This window comes from Talpa occidentalis, unplaced genomic scaffold (genome assembly GCF_014898055.3).
Source record: "Talpa occidentalis isolate TD23 unplaced genomic scaffold, MPIMG_talOcc4v2.1 talOcc4.5, whole genome shotgun sequence".
Lineage (NCBI taxonomy): Eukaryota > Metazoa > Chordata > Mammalia > Eulipotyphla > Talpidae > Talpa > Talpa occidentalis.
Genome location: NW_023604861.1, coordinates 65,237,567 through 65,256,941, shown reverse-complemented (window position 1 = coordinate 65,256,941; position 19,375 = coordinate 65,237,567). Strand labels below are relative to the sequence as shown.

Sequence of the window (19,375 nt, the reverse complement as noted above, 5' to 3'; positions counted from 1 at the left end):
CTCTTCCTGAGATATACGTTTGGTCTGCTTCCCTGGTTTAAGTCTTGGCAGAGAGGTTCCCTCTGGCCACCCTGTGGTGGGCTTTTCTTTGCCCCTGGCACTTCTCTTACGCTGTCTTGGTTTTTTTTTCTCTGTACACTTCTCAGTGGCTTTTTTACTCGACAGTACACTGTTCAGTGCCTGCCCCCTTCACTATAATGGCAGAATTGTTTTCTCTGTAACCCTGGTGCCCAATAGTTGCTGGCACTTAATTGGTTTTCAGCAAGTTTGACTGAGTAAAGGAACACTTAAAAGAAAGATCTAGAGGAATGAAATGGAGGGTCCCACAAAGTCAGGATTGATGCCTTAACCCACCAACAATGGCGAAGATGGGGAGTCCTTCGGCTTGCTTGCTGGCTTCAGGAATGAAACACATCAGGGCAACTCCCAAAGTCCAGTCTGTAGCCTTAGTGTGACAGGCCTTTCACCTCATAGACTTTGAGCAGGATTCCTAATCTCCCTGAGCCATACCTCTGGATCCATTAAACACGAACAATGCTATCTGAAGGCCCACTTCACAATGTTGCTCCAAGGATTAGATGAGATTCCAGCTTGGTATCTAATGAGTGGACAACAGATGGAAATGACATTTTACTGAGCACTCTACCATGTAGAGAGTTTTGAATGGCATCTTGCTTGTCACTAACCTTGGGATGTATTCAGTAAGTGCTTCTAAGATGAGGAAAATTAGGTCTGCTGGAGAAATAAGTGACCTCCTGTCTGCCCCTGCAGGCCCTCTGGGCACACTGCCTACTGCTCAGCAGTTGATCATTCTGGTTAGTGACAGCAGTGATGGACACTCAGGGCCCAGGTCACACTGAGCTGATCCTGATCCACCCATATTCAATTGTCATCCATTTTTGTTAGCTGTGCATCTACAGAAGAGTTGAGACCACGATCCCCAGTTTATTAATGGTTCCCACTGCTTGATAAATTTCATAAATTCTCAGTGTCATATATGACAGTGACTCAGATAGGCTGCAGACCCTCTGGAAGGCTGGCTTGGACTTGACTCTGCCAACCTGGCAGAACCTTTTGGTAGAATATCTTAAAAATTAAATAAAACAGAGCTATTTTTTTTCACCTAGTACAAATTACAGATTGATGATTTGAAATATATATTTAGGATGATCATTTTCAGAGTTCAAGCTCTGATCTACAGACATGTTCTTCAAAGTGGTTGGTAGTAGTCTGTAATTATTTTGATCCAGTCTTTTAATACCTTGAGAGTAATAATCTTCATAGCTTATAAGAGTGAACACATCTATTTTAAAATCCGTGTGCTATTTTAACAGGCTATGTACAGGCACTTTGGATGATTGCCAGGACTCTTAACCCTTTTCTATCATCTGGATGAAAGTTGGTTGCTTCTTGTCTTTTAAATACATTTAAAGTGCGTATAGCTCTTTAAAAATGCTCACAATTACTGATGAGTAAAACAGCTTGAAGTTTTGGATGGAGGCTCATGTGCAGGCAGCCCTGCGGGGGGCAACAGGCAGTCACACACAGGGGAGTCTCCTTCATGGTTTATTTCTCATGGAAGTGGGCACAAGAAATAAAAAAGTTTCATAAGGTCAACTTTGATTACATAAAAATCTAAAAAGAAATCCCATAGAAAAGACACCTGATAAGAATCTTCTCATCCACAAGAATGGCATTTTAAACTGTAGCTTCTTTGATTCTTCCAGGAGCCAAACTGGTCATCCAACTCAGTATCCTCCCATCTCTATCCCACACTAGTCTTAGGTTCTCAGAAATCCATTAGAGGTGCGCATGGGTGGGTGGAAATCATCTCTCTTTTTCTCCTTCCCTATCAATCTTTCTGGTGACAGAGGCTTTTCTGTAATGGGAGCAGAAGAACCCCAGAGTGGTGGTCAGACACCCTGTTAATTTACCTGCTTGGTGTTATGAAATATAAAATATTAATGTAACTACTAAACTGGCCACAGATGAACTTAAAATCTGCTAACTTACAAACTGCAATTGATTTTAAAAAACTAGTATATGAATTAATATATTTTATTATTTTAAATGACACTTGAGACATTACAAAATTATTTTCATAACAAGCATGTAATTAAAGCTAGTATTTATTATTACAAAATGTTTTTACAAAGCTATTCTTGGCAACAAGATGTTTACCCTCATTGAAGTACGTTGAGTAGCATTTTTTGGAAAGCATGTCAACCATAATGATAATCTTAGGGTTCAATTTGTCCTACAGAATTCCTAAATATTTATCTAAATCCTAGTTTCTATTTTTAAAAAAAAGTCTACTCTATTTTCAGTTAAAAAATGGGATGTGGAAGAGGGAAGAAAACTAACTTTTGAGTATATGAAACTCATTTTTAATCATCAGAATTTGAAGTCCAGTTTTTTCATCCATTCTTTAAAAACAATAACCATCCCCACCCCATTTTGTTCAGCACTATTAAGTTATACTGTGGCAATAAGATATTTCCAAGCAACCCCTTTAAATCAGTGTTTCTACCATTTACCACATGTATATTGAGAGAAGATTGGATCTTGACCCGCCTAGAGTTGGTAGTACTTGGTGGTGCGTCCAGTCCACATTTTTTGTGCAAAACTACACTTAAAATTTGAAATGAGGCAATTTGAATCACAGGCCATCACCAAGAACTTCTAGCTTGTCTTACTCGACAGAGGCTGAAATGTTTTCATGAACTACATGCCACAATTAACACAAGGGCCAGCCTCTCAGTGGCACTGCAAATTATTCATAACTGAAAGGCCATATTTAAAATTCACTGATAGTATCTAATTATGCACCATTTACATATCACAATCTGAGCCTTTGAAATAGGAGGAACATATAATGTTTTTTAGAACATTTTGTAGATCAGAGGAACATCTTATTTTTAAAAAGTTTTCACTTAAGTAAGTATAACATGGTTTGAAGCATTAAGTATCTTTACCCATAGTTAAGAACTAAAACTCTCAAAGCAAACCAAACACTGAGATTTCTTTATGCTTACTTCTAATTTGGGGCAAATTGGCAAAGGGAACCCTAAGAGGACCAAACAAATCTTCTCAGTGTCCTCTTTAGAAACTGATGTTTCTCGCCTTTTCTTAAAGACAAAAAAAGTGGGTACCCTTTGTTTAAAATCTGAAAGTACCTTCCACGAATAATCCCCTAGCAACACAGGGTTTCATTAGAACTAATTTTAGTGAAAATCAACACAGGCATAGAATTGAGCCTTTGTTTTGAAGCTTTAGGAGAGTCTTTGTTTTGAAGCTTTAGGAGAGTGGTAAGCTGGGGGGGGGCGGGGGGCGAACTTAAGGTTTTACATGAGACCGAGGGGAATTTCAAATGATTGTGTTTAAGATAAAAATCTTTACTTTGACAGCTAAGCAAGGGTTGCCTCATCCTTTTCATGATGCCTATCTTTCATCTAATAACTGGGTAAGGTGTTAAACTGGTTTTTTCGACTTTCCAGAGCAATATCTAATTAACAAGTAACACAATTCAGTGACATTTAGCATTATGCAAATTCCAGACACTGCAATCATGAAAAACGTGAAGACAGTCTTTTCGGTGGGTCTGGAGACAAAGCAGTCCACTGTATTGGGACACGGCCACGAGGTGCATTTCACCAGCCGCTTCATGTAGAATCCGTCGTACATGATATAGAAGACGTACATGAAGACAGCTTCAAAGATGATGCGGAAGAAGATGCTGCTGGTGTAGGTCCACCACAGCGACCCTTGGATGCGGACTTTCTGACTTTTGATTTCTTCGATGTCTTTAAATTCGTTCTTTATTTCTCCCTTCATGAACTTCCTTTTTTTCTCATGTCTCCGGTAGGCTACATGCATGGCCACCAGGAGGGCGGGCGTGGATACAAAGATCAGCTGAAGAGCCCAGAGTCGTATGTGAGAGATGGGGAAGTGGTGGTCATAGCAGACATTTTTGCATCCTGGCTGCAGAGTGTTGCAGGTAAAATCAGCTTGCTCATCTCCCCACACTTCCTTTGCTGCTACAACGAGGATCATGATGCGAAAAATGAAGAGAACAGTGAGCCAGATTTTCCCAATGCTGGTGGAGTATTTATTGACACCCCCCAAAATGGTGTGCAGTGCGCTCCAATCCATCTTCTCCTCCGGGTGGTTGCACTGCAAAAGGCAAAATGAACACAATGCAAGATGACTAGTCAGGACAGAATCTGGGAGATTGTTCTGGGTCTTAAATCTCTTCCTGAGCAAATACCAACTCTTACACAACCTCACACAAAAAAGGGTAAAATCACAACCAACTTTGTTTGCCACAGGATTAAATGTATAGTTCCCAAACCATCTTGAACATGTTTTCGTGCACTCTCTAATAAGAGTAGCTCACTCACCAGAGTAATTTACCCAGCCTTTAACACATAATAAAAAACTGGGGGTCGAGAAACCACCCGGAGCACCACTAATATAAAGGCACTAATTCCAGCTGACTGAAACCTCTTCTGACACTCCCAGGTCCTCTCCCCCAGCCAGAGTTACTCAGCGCCCTGGTGACTTTCAATAGTTGCCCAGGCTTGTTAGCCTCATGCTGTATCCTACTACTGGGTTTGAGCTTCACTGGGGTCAACCTTGCCTCAAAGGCCAAACAGACCAGAGTCACCTCCCTTAAAATATTTCAAGTAATTTTCACAGACTTGGGATGTAATAAGTGATTGTTAGAGGCACCCCAAGTTAAAATTCGCAAAGGGCCTCACTTCCATTTTCTATATGAAAAGATGCAGGTTACAAATGGTCTCTTCACAGAGACCATTTTGATGTGCTGGTGTCTGGCTTGGTAATCTTCCTCATCACACGGGCTTGATGGCTCCGTTCACACAAGGGATGTATATTTGGTGAGTGTGGCAACTGTGCACTTCTTTTTTGGGTCATGGTTTTAATTTAGTAGTGTTTCTAAGAGGCTATTATGAAAAACGACAATGTGTAGCTCAGTGGTTCCTCAGTTACTGGCCCAACAAGGTGATGTCACTGGATTGTTGTTCAGAAGCGAAGTTCGCAGGGGTAAAGTGCTACTTATTGAAAATGGAGGTTGGGAAACCTGTGGAGCAATCTTCCGTGAGCCAACTGCCTTCTCTTCACCCAGGATATGAGCTGTCTTTATTCAAAGTTACACTCCATCTGTCTCAATCAACCCCTTTTCTAAACATGATTCTATCTCCACATCCTGAGTAATCTGTTTTCTGTCCCTCCCAAGCTGGTAGTAGAGTCTCTTTCTTCTCTTACTTAAAGGTATAATGCTTTCCTCGGTCTGAGCTAAGCAGGCCCGGGTGCCAGTGAACTTCCTATGCAGGCCCTCAATAAGCTTCTTTCATTGCTGCCTCCTCTTGGGTGCTGCTGTGGGCACCCCGATCTGGGTGAAACCATCTGATGCCACCTTGGTGGGGGAAGGCAGCAGGAAAGTGGAGCATAATATTGAAATATACCTGAGAAACCTTTAGCGTAACTCAGCTTGAAAAGGAGAAACACATTTGGAAGAAACCGTGGTTTTGTTGGTATTCAGCCCTGACCCTTTAAATACAGAGCCTCTGGGGAAGTCCTTGAGTGAACTAAGGATATTTTGCTGAAAGTTTCACATTTCCATCCAGACCTGCCCAAGAAGCGAAATAGAAATTCATATTTTAACCAAACTATCTCTGGAATTAGATATTCTAGCTCTTCATTGGCACTTAATAAGAGGAAAACAGGATATTCTCTGAAATAAACTGTGGTTTACATCAATATATATGACCCTAAATCCAATAGTGGGTCTTCAGTCTTTGCTCTTTGCCACAGTACCAAACACAGAACCACACTTATCTATAAACCAGTCCATTAGCCATCAGTTGAGAAGAATACAAAGTAAAACTGATATATGTGTATATATATATATATATATATATCTTTTTTAAATTTCTTTTTTCAGCCACAGCTTAACTACCTGTTTCAAATATTCTTTAAGGAAGCGAAGCAAATTAATATTTGATCCTCAAGTGGGATAGAGGTCAAGATGGACTAGCCAAGCAGGATGAGACTGTTCTTAACATTCAAGTCAGTGTGGGAGCTGCCCTCCTGCCCTTCCTGACCTGGCAGATGGGTCAAGGCAGGCTCTTGCCAGGTCTTACCACCCTGCAATTGATGGTGCTGTGCCAGAGGCAAGGTAAGCTGGTTCTGTTCTGTAGGGAAGGCACTGGATGAATCACTGGGGTCCGGAAAAGGCAAAGGGAATTCTTCATCCCCCTACTTTCTCAATCTTACATATTTTTAAGGCCGTCTTGACTACCTGTCTCCAGAGCTCCCTGGTCTTTTCACAAGGGTCTGCAACGATGAATGAAAGGGACTCAAAAGGCAAATGGCGGGGCAAGGCTGGAGCAACACACGTCCACACTGAGTCCCAGATAAATGCTCATGCGTGTTCAGCTTTCAGAAAACTGTGGGACGCACAGCGTTTAGGTGTATCTCCCCCTTCCCGAGAGGGAACATCCAAGGACTGATGCAACCGCCCTAAAGAACATGTTTCTGGGTTGCAACTACCGCGTTTGCAAAGAGTATCCTCAAGGCTTTCTCTCCAGCTGGAAAACACCGTCTGGAATGAACGCTCTTAAGTCGCTCACGAAAAAGAGAAGCAACCAGTGTCCTGCCCTCAAAGGCTGCTACGGGGTCCCCGCGCACTCCCTGCTCACTCCCCACCGTGTCCCCCAACTTTCCCGAGCGCCTTTCTTTGCAGAGGCCCAGCGAGGAGCTAAAGGTCAGTTCCCTCCAGGGCAGGCGCCCTGTTTAGCAGACGAAATAGAGTTTTCCCCCTAAACTAAGTCTTCGGTCGATTTCAAACTGTGGGTGGCGACAGATAAACCAAACCCGCGGCTGTGCGAGGCTCTCGCCCGCGGCCACACGGCCCGCGCGGGCCGACCGCCCGCTTCCACCCGCGCCGGGCGCGCCCGAGCCCGCTCTGGGTCCTGCCACCGCGTCCGCTGCAGCGCGCGGCTGCGCATCCGGCCCGAGCGGCCCGGCGCGGACTGAGCGAACGACCGGAGCGCTCCTTTCCACAAGTTCGCTCCCGCCACCTGCCCCCCGCCGACGCCGCCGACGCCGCTGCCCGGGCCAGGGACCACTCGTGGACCCGGCGCCGCCGCGGCGGGACCCCCAGCCCTGCCGCTCTCAGGGTCCCCCCCTCGCGCCCGGCCCCTAATTGTCCCGGGCGCCGAGCTGCCGGCGCCGGCCCGACCGCCGGCCCAGCTCTCCGGCTCGGGGCTCACCTGCTGGGGCGGGGCTGCGCGGCGGGGTGGGGGCTCCGCCTCTCCGGTGGTCCTGGCCCGGCTGGCCTCGGGCTCGCTCCGGCTCCGGCGCCGCCGACCTGCGGGACTCTCGGAGAGCTGGGCGCGGGCGCCTGTGTCTTCAACACCTGTCTGCTCCGGCGGCGTCTTTTAACCGAACCCCAACCCCGCCTCCTCCCCCCAGTCGTTCGGAAAGCCACTTAGGGGGCGGCTCCTTTTGGCCCGGCCGCCCCCTGCGCTGCGGGCGGGGCGCTCCCTGCCTCTCGGGTGCCAGCAGCTTTGCGGGGTTCCCGAGCGCCCCTCCAAGCCCAGGGGAGCTCGTCCTCCTCCCCGGAGCGCTGAGCGTCCGGGGGTCGAGATAGTCTCTCTCTCAGAGCCCCAAGCACCCCAGACCTCTCTTCCTCTCTTCACCCCCAGGCCCTTGCTCAGGCTCCGGTTCTCAGCGGAGAGAGGCTGAGTGTCGTGACCCAAGGGAGGGTGCAACCCCCGGGCCTAGGCACCCTGATTGTTGGGGGAAAGGTTGGGGTTAAAGGATTTTTGTTCTTATTTCAACTTGGACTAGTTCGAGTACTATTGTATTTAAAGGTCTGCTTATTTTATTTATTTTACTTATTTATTCACTTGGTTAATCAGTCAGTAAAAAAAACAGGCGTTCCCAACCCTTTGAAAATTGCAGCTCTGGCGGGGAGGTTCCAGCTCCCGCAGGCTCGGGGCTGCCAGCAGAGGCTTCTCCTGCTTGGAATGTGGTGTCAGAGCGGGTGAGGCGCTTTGGCCTAGACTCTAGACTCTGCCTCTTGCTCCCCCAAATCTCACAGGCAAATTTACAGACACTTCCTGACTTGGGTCAGTCTATTTGAACAATATGCCAAGAGTTAGGATGGCAGGGGGTGGAGGCCACAATTCTTGCTCTTGCAAGTGCTGGCTCCGGAGCCTGAGCAACTAGGAGCTTCGCCTGGGCCCTGCCCGCTTCCCCCCTTCCACAGTAGAGAAGCCACAGAGTTTACTTGCTCAACTTGGGCTGGGGGTTGGGGAGCTCAAGTGATTCAGAAAGACACGAATGAAGCCTCCCCACCCACCCCCTCCTGTCGTCCCCCTACCATACTCCAGTAAGGGAAGGTTGACAGGATTTCTGGAGAAGGTCCCCGGGCAGTGTATTCTGGACAGTTGAGTCCCTGGAATACGTGGTCTCGGATTATGAGGTCTCCCTGTTCACATTTGGTTGGGTATTTCGATGTCTTGAGATGCAGGAGACAGATAATGGATATTCACGAAACAAATGGATGGACAATTAAAATCATAGGTGCAGCGACTTTTGGGGAGGTCATGGCGTGCCTGCTAAGGCGCCTTGCTTCTTGACGATTCCTGCAAGGGCAGCGACTGGAGAAGCAGAAGCGTGCTCCCTCTCACGCTCGCCTTCTCTTACACCACGTTTATGTTTTAAACAGGTGATGATTCATTTTGTCAGTTGGCTTTAGAAATGCATTTCCCTCACTTTCAACGTGAAGCTATTGACTTTTCCTGGTAAAACTGGCACCCCGTCGCCCAGGGCAATATAGTCCATTCTTCTATGGGCCAACTCAAGTTTTATCCTGTGTTTACTACCTCACCTTCCAGCTCTAAGTCTTAGTCTATGAGGGAGTGTCTGTTGGTGATGAAACTAAACCCCAAGAGCTGCCAAGAGTCCTACATAGCCCATCTGAGAGAAATGCTAAATCAGCATTTTCAAATGTGGAGGCAGAGCTAATGGGATGGAGGCAACCTGGGAGGGTCTCGGTGCATCTCAGGGTTGGGGTTGAGGTTGGGGTTGGGAGATGGGGGTTCCTGCCTTTGGTTGTTTCAGGGCCAGTGCTGCTGAGAAGTCTGTTAGAGCCCAGGTTGGAATGAAGGAAGGGTCTAGAACCATTGTTAAGATTCTACTGGTGAAAACGTTTTGAGGTTGAAAGTTGAGTCACTTTCCTCAATTGAAAGATTTCATCTTAGGTTTGTAGTCTCTATAGCACAATAGTAGCTTGCTGCTCAACTTCCTTTTCCTTGTTTCCTTTGACTTATTCTCCTGATTTGCATAATTAGTGTGTGTTGTTTGTAAATTGTATATCACAACTGTTCTGCATGTTAAGATATATAGCTGGAACTATTACAACTCTTAAATCTTAAAATTCAGAACTTGATTTTATCCTGTTTTGTATGATTTTTGTGTCTTGGTGTTTTCTTTCTAAACAGATTTGGATTCCTCTGGGGCAGGAAGTCTATCTATCTATCTATCTATCTATCTATCTATCTATCTGTCAATTATCTGTCTATCAAGCATGCATCTATCATCCTCCAGAATAGAGGAGAAGCAGAAGAGATAAGGTGGAAAAGGGTTTTAAATATGATTAGCAGATCATACCACAAATTAATGTTTTTATAAATCCTGTAATTATTCTGTGAATAGCACAATCATATTCCTGCATATTTTGCTGAAAAGAATGTAAACATTGAAAATAAGTCTTCATTTTGTCACCTTATTTTCACATCTTCGTCTTTTCATATACCAGGCCCTAGAGCAAGCTCTGCTCTGTGCTGCCCTTCCCCCATCCTTTCTAGCACTGCGGGGCCTGAAAGTAACCTGCTGTGGACTGGAACACATTTGTCTCATTAACTTATAGGCACCAAGCTATTTAGAGAATAGTTTTTGACTTGACTTTATGTTAAAAATAGGTGTCTCCTGGGTGGGTCTTGAATGAAACTAATAGAGTGGGCAATATTTAGCAACTATTGATGATTAACTGATAAGAATATGTTATAGCTGCACCTTGTAACTTCAGAGCGTCAGAGATTACATATAACTAACGTGTCCTTGCTTAGTAGTAAGCCAGTAAATCCCGTGTGTTTATAATTGTGCTGAACTGTGATGTTGGTATTTAAAAGGAGGCACTTACCAGATGAAAATACTAATGTTTAATGCTATTTGGCATTTTAATTGGACAGGCTTTTAAAAATAAATGAGCCAAAACGATGTTGCTAGAGTGCAAGAAACCAATGTAAGATAAATAATAGTTCTTGGGCCTCCCTGGTGGCGCAAGGGGTTGAGCACTGAGCTGTGAAGCTGTCCTCAGCCTCTGCAGAGTGAGTTCGATCCCCGGCCGGCCAGGGAGATGCCCACATGGTGCAGCAGACCTCTCCTGTCTTACCAGTTGCTCCCCTCAGCAGTGTATTTCAGTGAATCTGCCTGTTCTTCTCCCCACTCTGTCTCTGGGGAATCCTCTCATTCCCCCCAACTCTGACCTGTACTCCAATACTTGTATGTATAAATAAATCTTTAAAAAAAAAACCCAAATCTAAAGTATAGTAAAAATTATCATAAAAAATAGTTCTTAATGTATCTTAGTAAATGATTGCTTGCTAACTGCCGTATGAGGAAGCCTATCAATGTCCCCTGGGATGCACTGAATGAACAAATCATGGTGATGGCAGAAAATATCTTGAGACCAGAAGAGACTTGTGAGAGAATGGAGACCCTCTCCTAACATTTGGCAGTTTTCGGGCAAGTTAGATTCACTGAGTATCTCTTTAAAAGACATTGTTACTAGGCTGTACCCCTCTTCTCGACTTGCTGTTGAAATATTGATCATATTAATAAAAGAGAGAACATGCGGCTCTCCTAGAAATAGCGGATGGAAGCAGAATATATAGCAAATGTCTGGCATCTTATAATTAATAATGACTTACATATAATAATACAATTTTAAAGCAGGAGTGGCCCTGGTGTTAGCCTTTAAAATTTTTGTGGATAATTATGATGGGAAAACACCGTTGGCCCATACCCTCACTTACGTATCCTGAAAGTTATTAATGTTGCATCATTTAGGGGGAAAACATAAAGCCTGGGATTTCAATATTTTATTTATTCTTTACTTTTAAATTAAAGGTATGTCATAAAAATTCCAACTTCTGACTTGTTACTGAAACAAGTACAATTTTCTTCATTCTGTTCTATTTCACAATAGAGTATTTTGGAGAATTTGAGTTGCTGTGAGTTGTATGGCATTGGTAAAGTAAGTGGATTTCCTTGGTTTTGCTGATGGGCACGTTCTCTTATTTGCAAATACAGTAGTGTAGCCCTTTTATGATCATTCAATCAGATGGTAGAAAAATTACAAAGATACTTCCAAATGTATTTGTATCAAAAGCACATGGTAAGGGATGAATCTGGAGTTGTAACTCTGTCAGTGAACTTGTAGGAAAAATTTACTTCTTTTGACTACAAAAACTAAATTCTGTAAACTATGGTGCTCATGGTGGCAAGATGGAAATTCTGTATCATTTACAAAGGGATAAAAGATATTTCTATGTTTTAGTTTTTTTTACAACAATATTCTGTCATCTTGAAAGACCTTTGGAATAAGTTAGGGGAAATGCTAGTTTTTCTTCAGGCGCTGGAAATGAAGATTCTGGTCTTAGAATTCAGAATCAGGTATATTTGTTAGATGCTTATGTAAAATTATTTTAAAACTCCATTGGAGTCTTTTCTCTGATTTAATCTCATCCTTTAAAAAAAAATCTGACAGGAAAAAAATTGTAGTACTTACAAAGTACACAAGATGGCACTGGGGAGACTTGTCAGGAAGTTTGGAAAATGCACATGCTCTGAAAACAGTGTGACTGAAAATAGATAATCTTTTCTTTTAGTCTAGAGTTGCTACTCCTGACCAACATAGTAGGCCAGGAAATAAATTTCTTCTTATTTTATTTAAATTAAATGAAGCAGAACAGAAAATAGCAGAATGCATTCCTTTTAGGGCAAGTAATGTTTCATGAAAGGTGTGTGTGTATGTGTGTGTGTGCTCATATTCACATGTGTATTGGGCGCAATATGTGTTGTGCATTTGGTAGTAGATCTTGTAGACCTCTATCCCAGAAAGTGTTGGAAAGTTACTGTTCTATTCCATTTCCAGGGCAACAACAAGAGAGACTGCAGCAGTGGAAGAAAGAAGAGAGACATCTTAGCGGCAAGAGCAGCCCCCAGCTCTGCTGTGCATTCTGTAGGCTCACAGTACAGTAATTACAGAACTCCAAGTGATGAGTTTATTAGTAGTTGGGCTGCTTAAGGATCTTAGTTCAGGCTGGAGGATGCTGCCTTTCCATTAGTTTCTTTCCCCAGTACTCTTTGTCTTGATTTGTGTGTTCTGTGTAAATCTTCTGGCTTGAGTATGTTGGGTTTGTGGAAGCAACAGCAAGATTTGATTAGGTCTTTTATTAATTTAATAAAATTATTTGTCTAAAAATGCTGTGATACCTAGTATGATCCAAAATCATGTTAATGGATTATGAATGCAAAGAACCACATGAGACTTTTGATGTCACAAGTATGCATTGGATTATTGTGCTTTGGGAAAGAGGAGGTAATAAGTATACTGCCTTTCATTGTCTCTCTGTTGGTTTTGAGATGAATCAGTAGAGGTGGTGAAATTAGTTTTGGACTATTCTCTTTAGCAATCTGGGGCTCGTGTATATATATAGTGCCCCATCAGTGGAGATGATATTGGTCAATCAGGAGGATCTTGGTATCAGCATCTCAGTCACCATCTGATGGGCAACATTCATTTCTTTCCTTGTAGATGATATGAAATTGCATACTAGATTATTAGGTTGATAGACTTTGGAAAACAAAGTTCCTACTCACAAATTTTCAAAGGAAAAAAATAAACAATTGCAGAGGTAATTTATCTGAATGACCTAGCTTATGTAACTCCACACACATATAAATGAAGGAATGTACAGGTATAATCTAATGCAGAGGACACCATGTTAACCATTTATCTTCAACTTGATATCCTGACTATGGCAAATACTTTATCACTGTTTTTTCACATCTTCACCTTTTAATATACCATCTCTAGATAGAGCTTTGCTCTGTGTTGCCCTTTTCCGTAGCCTTCTGGCACCATGGCCAGAAAGTATTTTTAATCCCAGACTGAAGATGTAAAGCTGAGTCTTAAGAATTGAGTCTTAAGAATTGTCTTGCCAGAATTTATTTATGTATATGGATGTGATATGAATCTAATGTGACTTGAGTCCATATGAAGAGATGATTTTCTTCCTTCTTACGCAAAGAGTAAAACATCAGACACTCTATTCTTTGCTTTTCTCAATATAGCATGAAAATCTTTTTATATAAGTAAATAAGGAAATTTCCTGTTCTTTCATACAGCTTCATAGTATTCCTATGTAATAGGAGTTATATATATATATAAACACATATATGTAATAATTTAATGATTATATAATAATTTAATTAAAACATTTTTATTGATAGCTATTTGGACTATTACCATTCTTTTGCTTTTATAAATGGCACTTTGAATTCTGCTTCTGATTAGGATACAAAATACCACTATTCCTATTGTAATAAAACCAAAAAAGCCTGCTAAAATGAAAATCATACTTCTCTATGGCAATTATCAAAGAACTGTGGAGAGAGTAAGCTTTGATGAACCAAACTGCAGATCGTGATGGTAAGCAGAGAACCACAGCTTTTTCCATATCTGGGGGAAAGTGCTTGGTTTGTGGAAAGGTAAAGAAGTTGGCCTCCAACAGATGAAGATGTTTTGTGGAGTTGAGGAGAAATCAGCCAGGACTTTAATAAGCATGGTAGGTAGCAAGAGGGATTAGAATTGAAAAGTACCTCATATGTAAAAAAAAAAAAAAATGACTGAACTATCATTCCCCCAATCTCCCCAATTTTACTGCATAAGGATCAGTGTAGGTAAGGCTGGAAAACAGAGAATTATACAATGTCACATAGATTTGGGAATTTTGGAATTGTGCTGATGTGGAATTCAAAGTGAGTCAAGCTATTATATCTGTGTCTCAACCTCCTGCTAGCTCAGACACCAACAAGATCAAGGAGACTGGCCAGTTCATAGTGGAGGTGTACGAAATTGAGGTTGAGCTCAGGGTCAAAGTGAAATGCGTTCGTTTTTATTAGATCCCATAAGTATGCTCAATTCAATTAACACTGTAGCTCAGTCTCAGGCCAATTAGACTCTTGATGATATCTGAATGGTGGAATCCTCATTCAAGACATCTCAGAGAGAAAAAGACTTGTTTCCACTGGAGAAAACAATAAACAAAAAACAAAACATTCCTGGAGATTCTTTCATATGCAATATCCAGCATTGCATAAAAAATTGTAAGACATGAAGAAACTGAAAAATGAGATGCATAATCAGAAGGAAAAAAATAAGCAACAGACTCATAGGTAGCTGAAAGGTAAAAAGGTGGAAAAAACACATACAATGAAACCCAGACCCTAGGGAAGCTAGAGTAGCCTTATCATACAAAGTATACTTCAAAGCAAGCAATTACCAGAATTGAAGAGTTGTTTCCAATGGTAGAAGGGTCATTTCATCCAGAATATATCAATCCTAAATGTGTATATACTAAATAACAGAGCACCAAAATGCACAAGGCAAAACTGAAAGCAACAATTGGAGAAATGACAAACCTATAGTCATAGTTATAATGACTGAATAGCTGATAGAACATGCACACAAATATCAGTATGGATTAGAAGAGTAAAATAATATTGACCAGCTTGATCTGTTTTCATTTATAGAACAATGTCCAGCAACTACTGCATAATATACAAGTGAACATGGAATGTTTGTTGAGAGAAAAATACTGAACCATGAAACAAGTCTTAATACATTTCAAAGAATAGAAATATATATGCTCTGACTTTTATAGGATTAAATTAGTTAGTTATCTAGAAAATACCAAATATTTGGAAGTAAACAATAAATAACCCATGGGTTAAAGAAGAAATTATGACACATTTAAAAATTTTGAAATGAATGACAATGAAAACACAAACACCAAAATTTGTAAAGTGCACCTGAAACAGCGCTAAGTGATAAATTTTGATTTAAGTACATGTGTTAGAAAAAGAAGAAATGTTTAAAATAGATCTTCAGGGCCCTCCCTGGTGGCTCAGCGGTTGAGCACTGGGCTGTGAAGCTGCCAACCCCCTCTGCAGCTCCAGTTAGATCCCTGGCTGCTGGTGAGGGTCCCACATGGAGCACAGACCTCTCCTGCTGTGCCCGCTGCTCCCCTCAGCAGTGTATTTCGTCAGTCTGCCTGTTCTGTTCCCCGCTCTGGCTTTGGCGAATTCTCTCACCTTCCTGTGCTTCTGACTGTACCCAGTGCAAATAAATAAATATTTTAAAAAAATAGATCGTCAATGTTTCTACCTTAAGAAGCTTGAAGAAAGGAGCAAATGCAACTAAGTGGAAGTATAGGAAGGAAATAAAGATAGGAAGTCAATGAAATAGAAAACATTAGAGAAAATCAAGGCAAGTCAAAGTTTAGTTCTTTCAAAATATTGATAAAATTGATTAACTCCTTGTCTTAGTTCAGACTGCCACAAAATACTGAATGACTTAAACTGAAGAAATTTATGTTCTTACAGTTCTGGGGACTAAAGTCTAACATCAAGGTGCTGGCATGGTTGGTTGGGTTCTATTGAGGAGTCTCTGACTTGTAGATGGCCTTCTCACCATGTTCTCACATGGCAAAGAGAGATAGCAAACTTTCTGGTGATCCTCCTCATAAAGCCCCAATCTCATCCTAATGGTGTCATCTCATGATTTCCCCTAAACCTAATTATCTTCTGGATGTCCCATATCCAGATATCGTTACAAGGTTAGTACTTCAGCATAAGAATTGAGTGTGTATGTGTGTGTGGGGCACATTTTAGTGCATAAAATTCTTAACAAGATTAATCAAGAAAAAAGAAAGAGCAAATCATCATTGTCAGGGATGAAAGAGGGAAATCACTACAGACCCTGAAGAAATTAAAAAGTTTTTTTTTAAAAAGATTTATTTATTTATGCATACAAGAATTGGGGTACAGGCCAGTGGTGTGGGGGGTGAGAGGATTCACCAGAGACAGAGTGGGGAGCAGAACAGGCAGAATGACTGAAATACACTGCTGAGGGAAGCAGCAGGTGAGATAGGAGAGGTCTGCTGCGCCATGTGGTTTGCTCCCTGGCAGGCTGGGGATTGAACTCGTGCTGCAGAGGATAGCCTCACAGTGCTGTGCTAAACCCCCTGTGCCACCAGGGAGGCCCAGACATTACAAAGTTATTTATTTTTTTTTTTTTAAAGATTTTATTTTTATTTATTTTATACAAGAACTGGGGTAGAGGTCAGAAGCACGGGAGGGTGAGAGAATTCATCAGAGCCAGAGCGGGGAGCAGAACAGGCAGTCAGAGCGAAGACACTGCTGAGGGGAGCAGCGGGCGAGTCAGGAGAGGTCTGCTGCGCCATGTGGGGTTCTCCCTGGCCGGCGGGGAATCGAACTGGTGCTGCAGAGGCTGTGGACAGCTTCGCAGCGCGGCACTCAACTGCTGTGCCACCGGGGAGGCCCCAGACATTACAAAGTTAAATGAAATATTGGGAATAATTTTATGCCATAAATGTAACTACTTAATTGGAGTGGACAAATTCAAATGCTTTGAAAAACACAATTTATCTAAATGAACACAAAAAGAAATGGAAAAAACCTGTTAAAAATTGAATTTGTAACTAAAAACCTTTAACACAAAGACAACTCCAGGTCTGAATGACTTCATGGGTGGATTCTATTAACATTTAAATAATACAGCATTTCAAATAATACTCTAGTACTCCAATTGTTAACATTTATATACATCTTTATATATACATAACAAAGTTTTGTGTGTGTGGAGTATATATACTTCTATAGGACAATATCCCAAAAGTGAATTTTCTGGGTCAAAAGGAATGTATACTTGGAATTTTGATAGATATTGCCAAATTGACTTTTAAAAGGGTTGAACCAATTTATAGTGAGAATGCCTATTTTCCCACAACTTTGCCAAAAGATAATAGTTTTAAAAATTTCATTACACATGTTATTATTGTGAAATGGTTGATGGAGGATTTTTCTCACTGACCAATTCCTAAGGCTTTTTTATTTCCAAAAATTATGTGTATCCTTTTTACTTCTCTTTGTCCTTAAATTTTTTCTTTTTATTTTCTGGTCCAAAATTAGAATTAAGATGACATGATAGGTTGGGTGTATGAGGTAGTGGGAAAGAAATACATGTCAGGAAAATTCTTGCACTCTGGGCTAAAGATCAGTACTAATTTCTTCATCAGAAGTTTTAGAAAACATTCTAAAGAGTAGAAAAATGGGTAGTTTTATGTTGTATTTCACTTATCATAGAAATATAAGAAATAATATAGAGAAAGATAAAGATATATTTGACAATCATTCCTTCAATATTTAGGAAAGACCTTTATTTTTAATTAATTAGTTAATTAATTTTCTGACATTGCTAATTTTTGAACAGTATTTGATTTCTCCCCTCAGGTGTAGTCCCCATAGTTCTCCCACCACCACATCACCTGTGATCTATCACCATAGTCCCTCCCTGTTTTGACTCCCCTCCCTCCATCCTTTGCTATATATCTCTGATCTATGGTCAACTTGCAAGTTTTATCTTTCTCCTGACTCTTTGTTCAGTTTCCCTTCGTTCAGTTCATCTATAAGTGAAACCATCCAATATTTATCTTTACCCTTCTGACTTATTTTGCTTAGTCTTATCCCTTCCAGCTCCATCAATGTTGCTGCAAATGGCACAAGTTTATCTTTTTTGATCGCTGAGTGGTATTCCGTTGTGTATATGTAACTGGGAGCTAAAGGATAAGGCTGGAGCCAAAGGTTGGTACAATTAGCAACCCTGGTGGTGCAGGTGAGGGTGAATAGGACCAGGTGGAATATGCCTGGGCAAGGAAGAATCGGTGGGAGTGGGGACTTTGTTAGGGAATATAAGGGACTGAAGAAGCAGCACTTGGGGTAAGCCATTCCAGCCCCCACATCCCTAATCTTCCAGACTGCTGTTGCAGGCCTCCGAAGGTGGTAGAGCAGTTTCCAACAGCCCATCTCGGAGGAGGAAAGTTAAGAAGCTTTGCAGGTAACCGGGTGACTGAAATTGTTCCCAGCTTTGCTGCTGTTGCAGCCTGGAGTAGAGGGCAAGGGCCTGCAAGCAACTGGGCACCTTGCTGAACTATGTGAATTTGGGCCATTTGTTAGGTTGTTCAGCTGCTGCTGTTTCCAGAGTTGCTTGATACTGTGCTGTTGCCTTGGGTGCATCTTGATGATTCTGGTGAGATTCTCCTGCTGTTGTTGTGAGTTGGCTCCTGGCCTGATGTCTGTGTCTGCCATGTGCTCCAAGCCCTCAGTGGCAAGAAGATCCCATTTTTGGAGTGTGGCCTTTTGTTTGGAATACATTGTTTCAGGTCTTCCATTGTGGGAAGATGCCATCTTGAACACCATTTTGTTTAGGACTTCTGAACACTGGGCACTATTTAGGGTGAGATAATGGGCCACTTGTGGCCTTAGTGACTCTTTGTTTCCCATTTGTTAAATAAACCCTATTATTGCTATTTCCTGAACCTCAGTGGTCTTGCAATTGGGCATGTGTGTGAAGAACTCAGACAGTGACCAGTGAACTATGTGGATACTGTCCTTGGCCAGTCTTAGTGCCCCTTATTGCCTGGTAACACACACACACACACACATATGTTTTATATATATGTATACACACACCACATATATACCACATATATATACACCACACACACACACACACACACACACACACACACACACACATATATAGTGCCGGTTTCCTCAGGAAAGACTTTTAAAGAATATATATATATATATCTCCAAGTCAAATATATATCCAATATATATATATATATTTGAATTTAGAGACTTGGAAATTCAGTTTAAAAATTGATATAGATGAGTTTGACTTCTGGCAGCATGTCAATAGGACTTAACCTACAAGTTTCTTTTTCCTGCATTAGGTATAGTAAGTATATTAAATACATTAAAAATATATTAATACATTTAATGTATTAAAATACATTAAAAATCTTGGCAAATAGTTTGTGAAAGAAATGAAGGTGGCATGTTCCAAAGTGCCAGAAACAAAGAGAACTCAAGGTCAGCATTCTGAGAAGAAAAATGAACTTATGGTGAC

At 41.7% G+C, this 19,375-nt stretch overlaps 1 protein-coding gene across 1 annotated transcript; it reads right to left on the bottom strand.

Moving 5' to 3' along the window:
- Positions 1-2,826: 2,826 nt before the first annotated feature.
- On the bottom strand, positions 2,827-4,191 carry GJB2 (gap junction protein beta 2). Its single transcript, XM_037528781.1, has one exon. It carries the CDS (start codon positions 4,150-4,152, stop codon positions 3,472-3,474), a length of 681 nt encoding a protein of 226 aa, XP_037384678.1. The 5' UTR covers positions 4,153-4,191; the 3' UTR covers positions 2,827-3,471.
- Between the last annotated feature and the right edge of the window lie 15,184 nt (positions 4,192-19,375).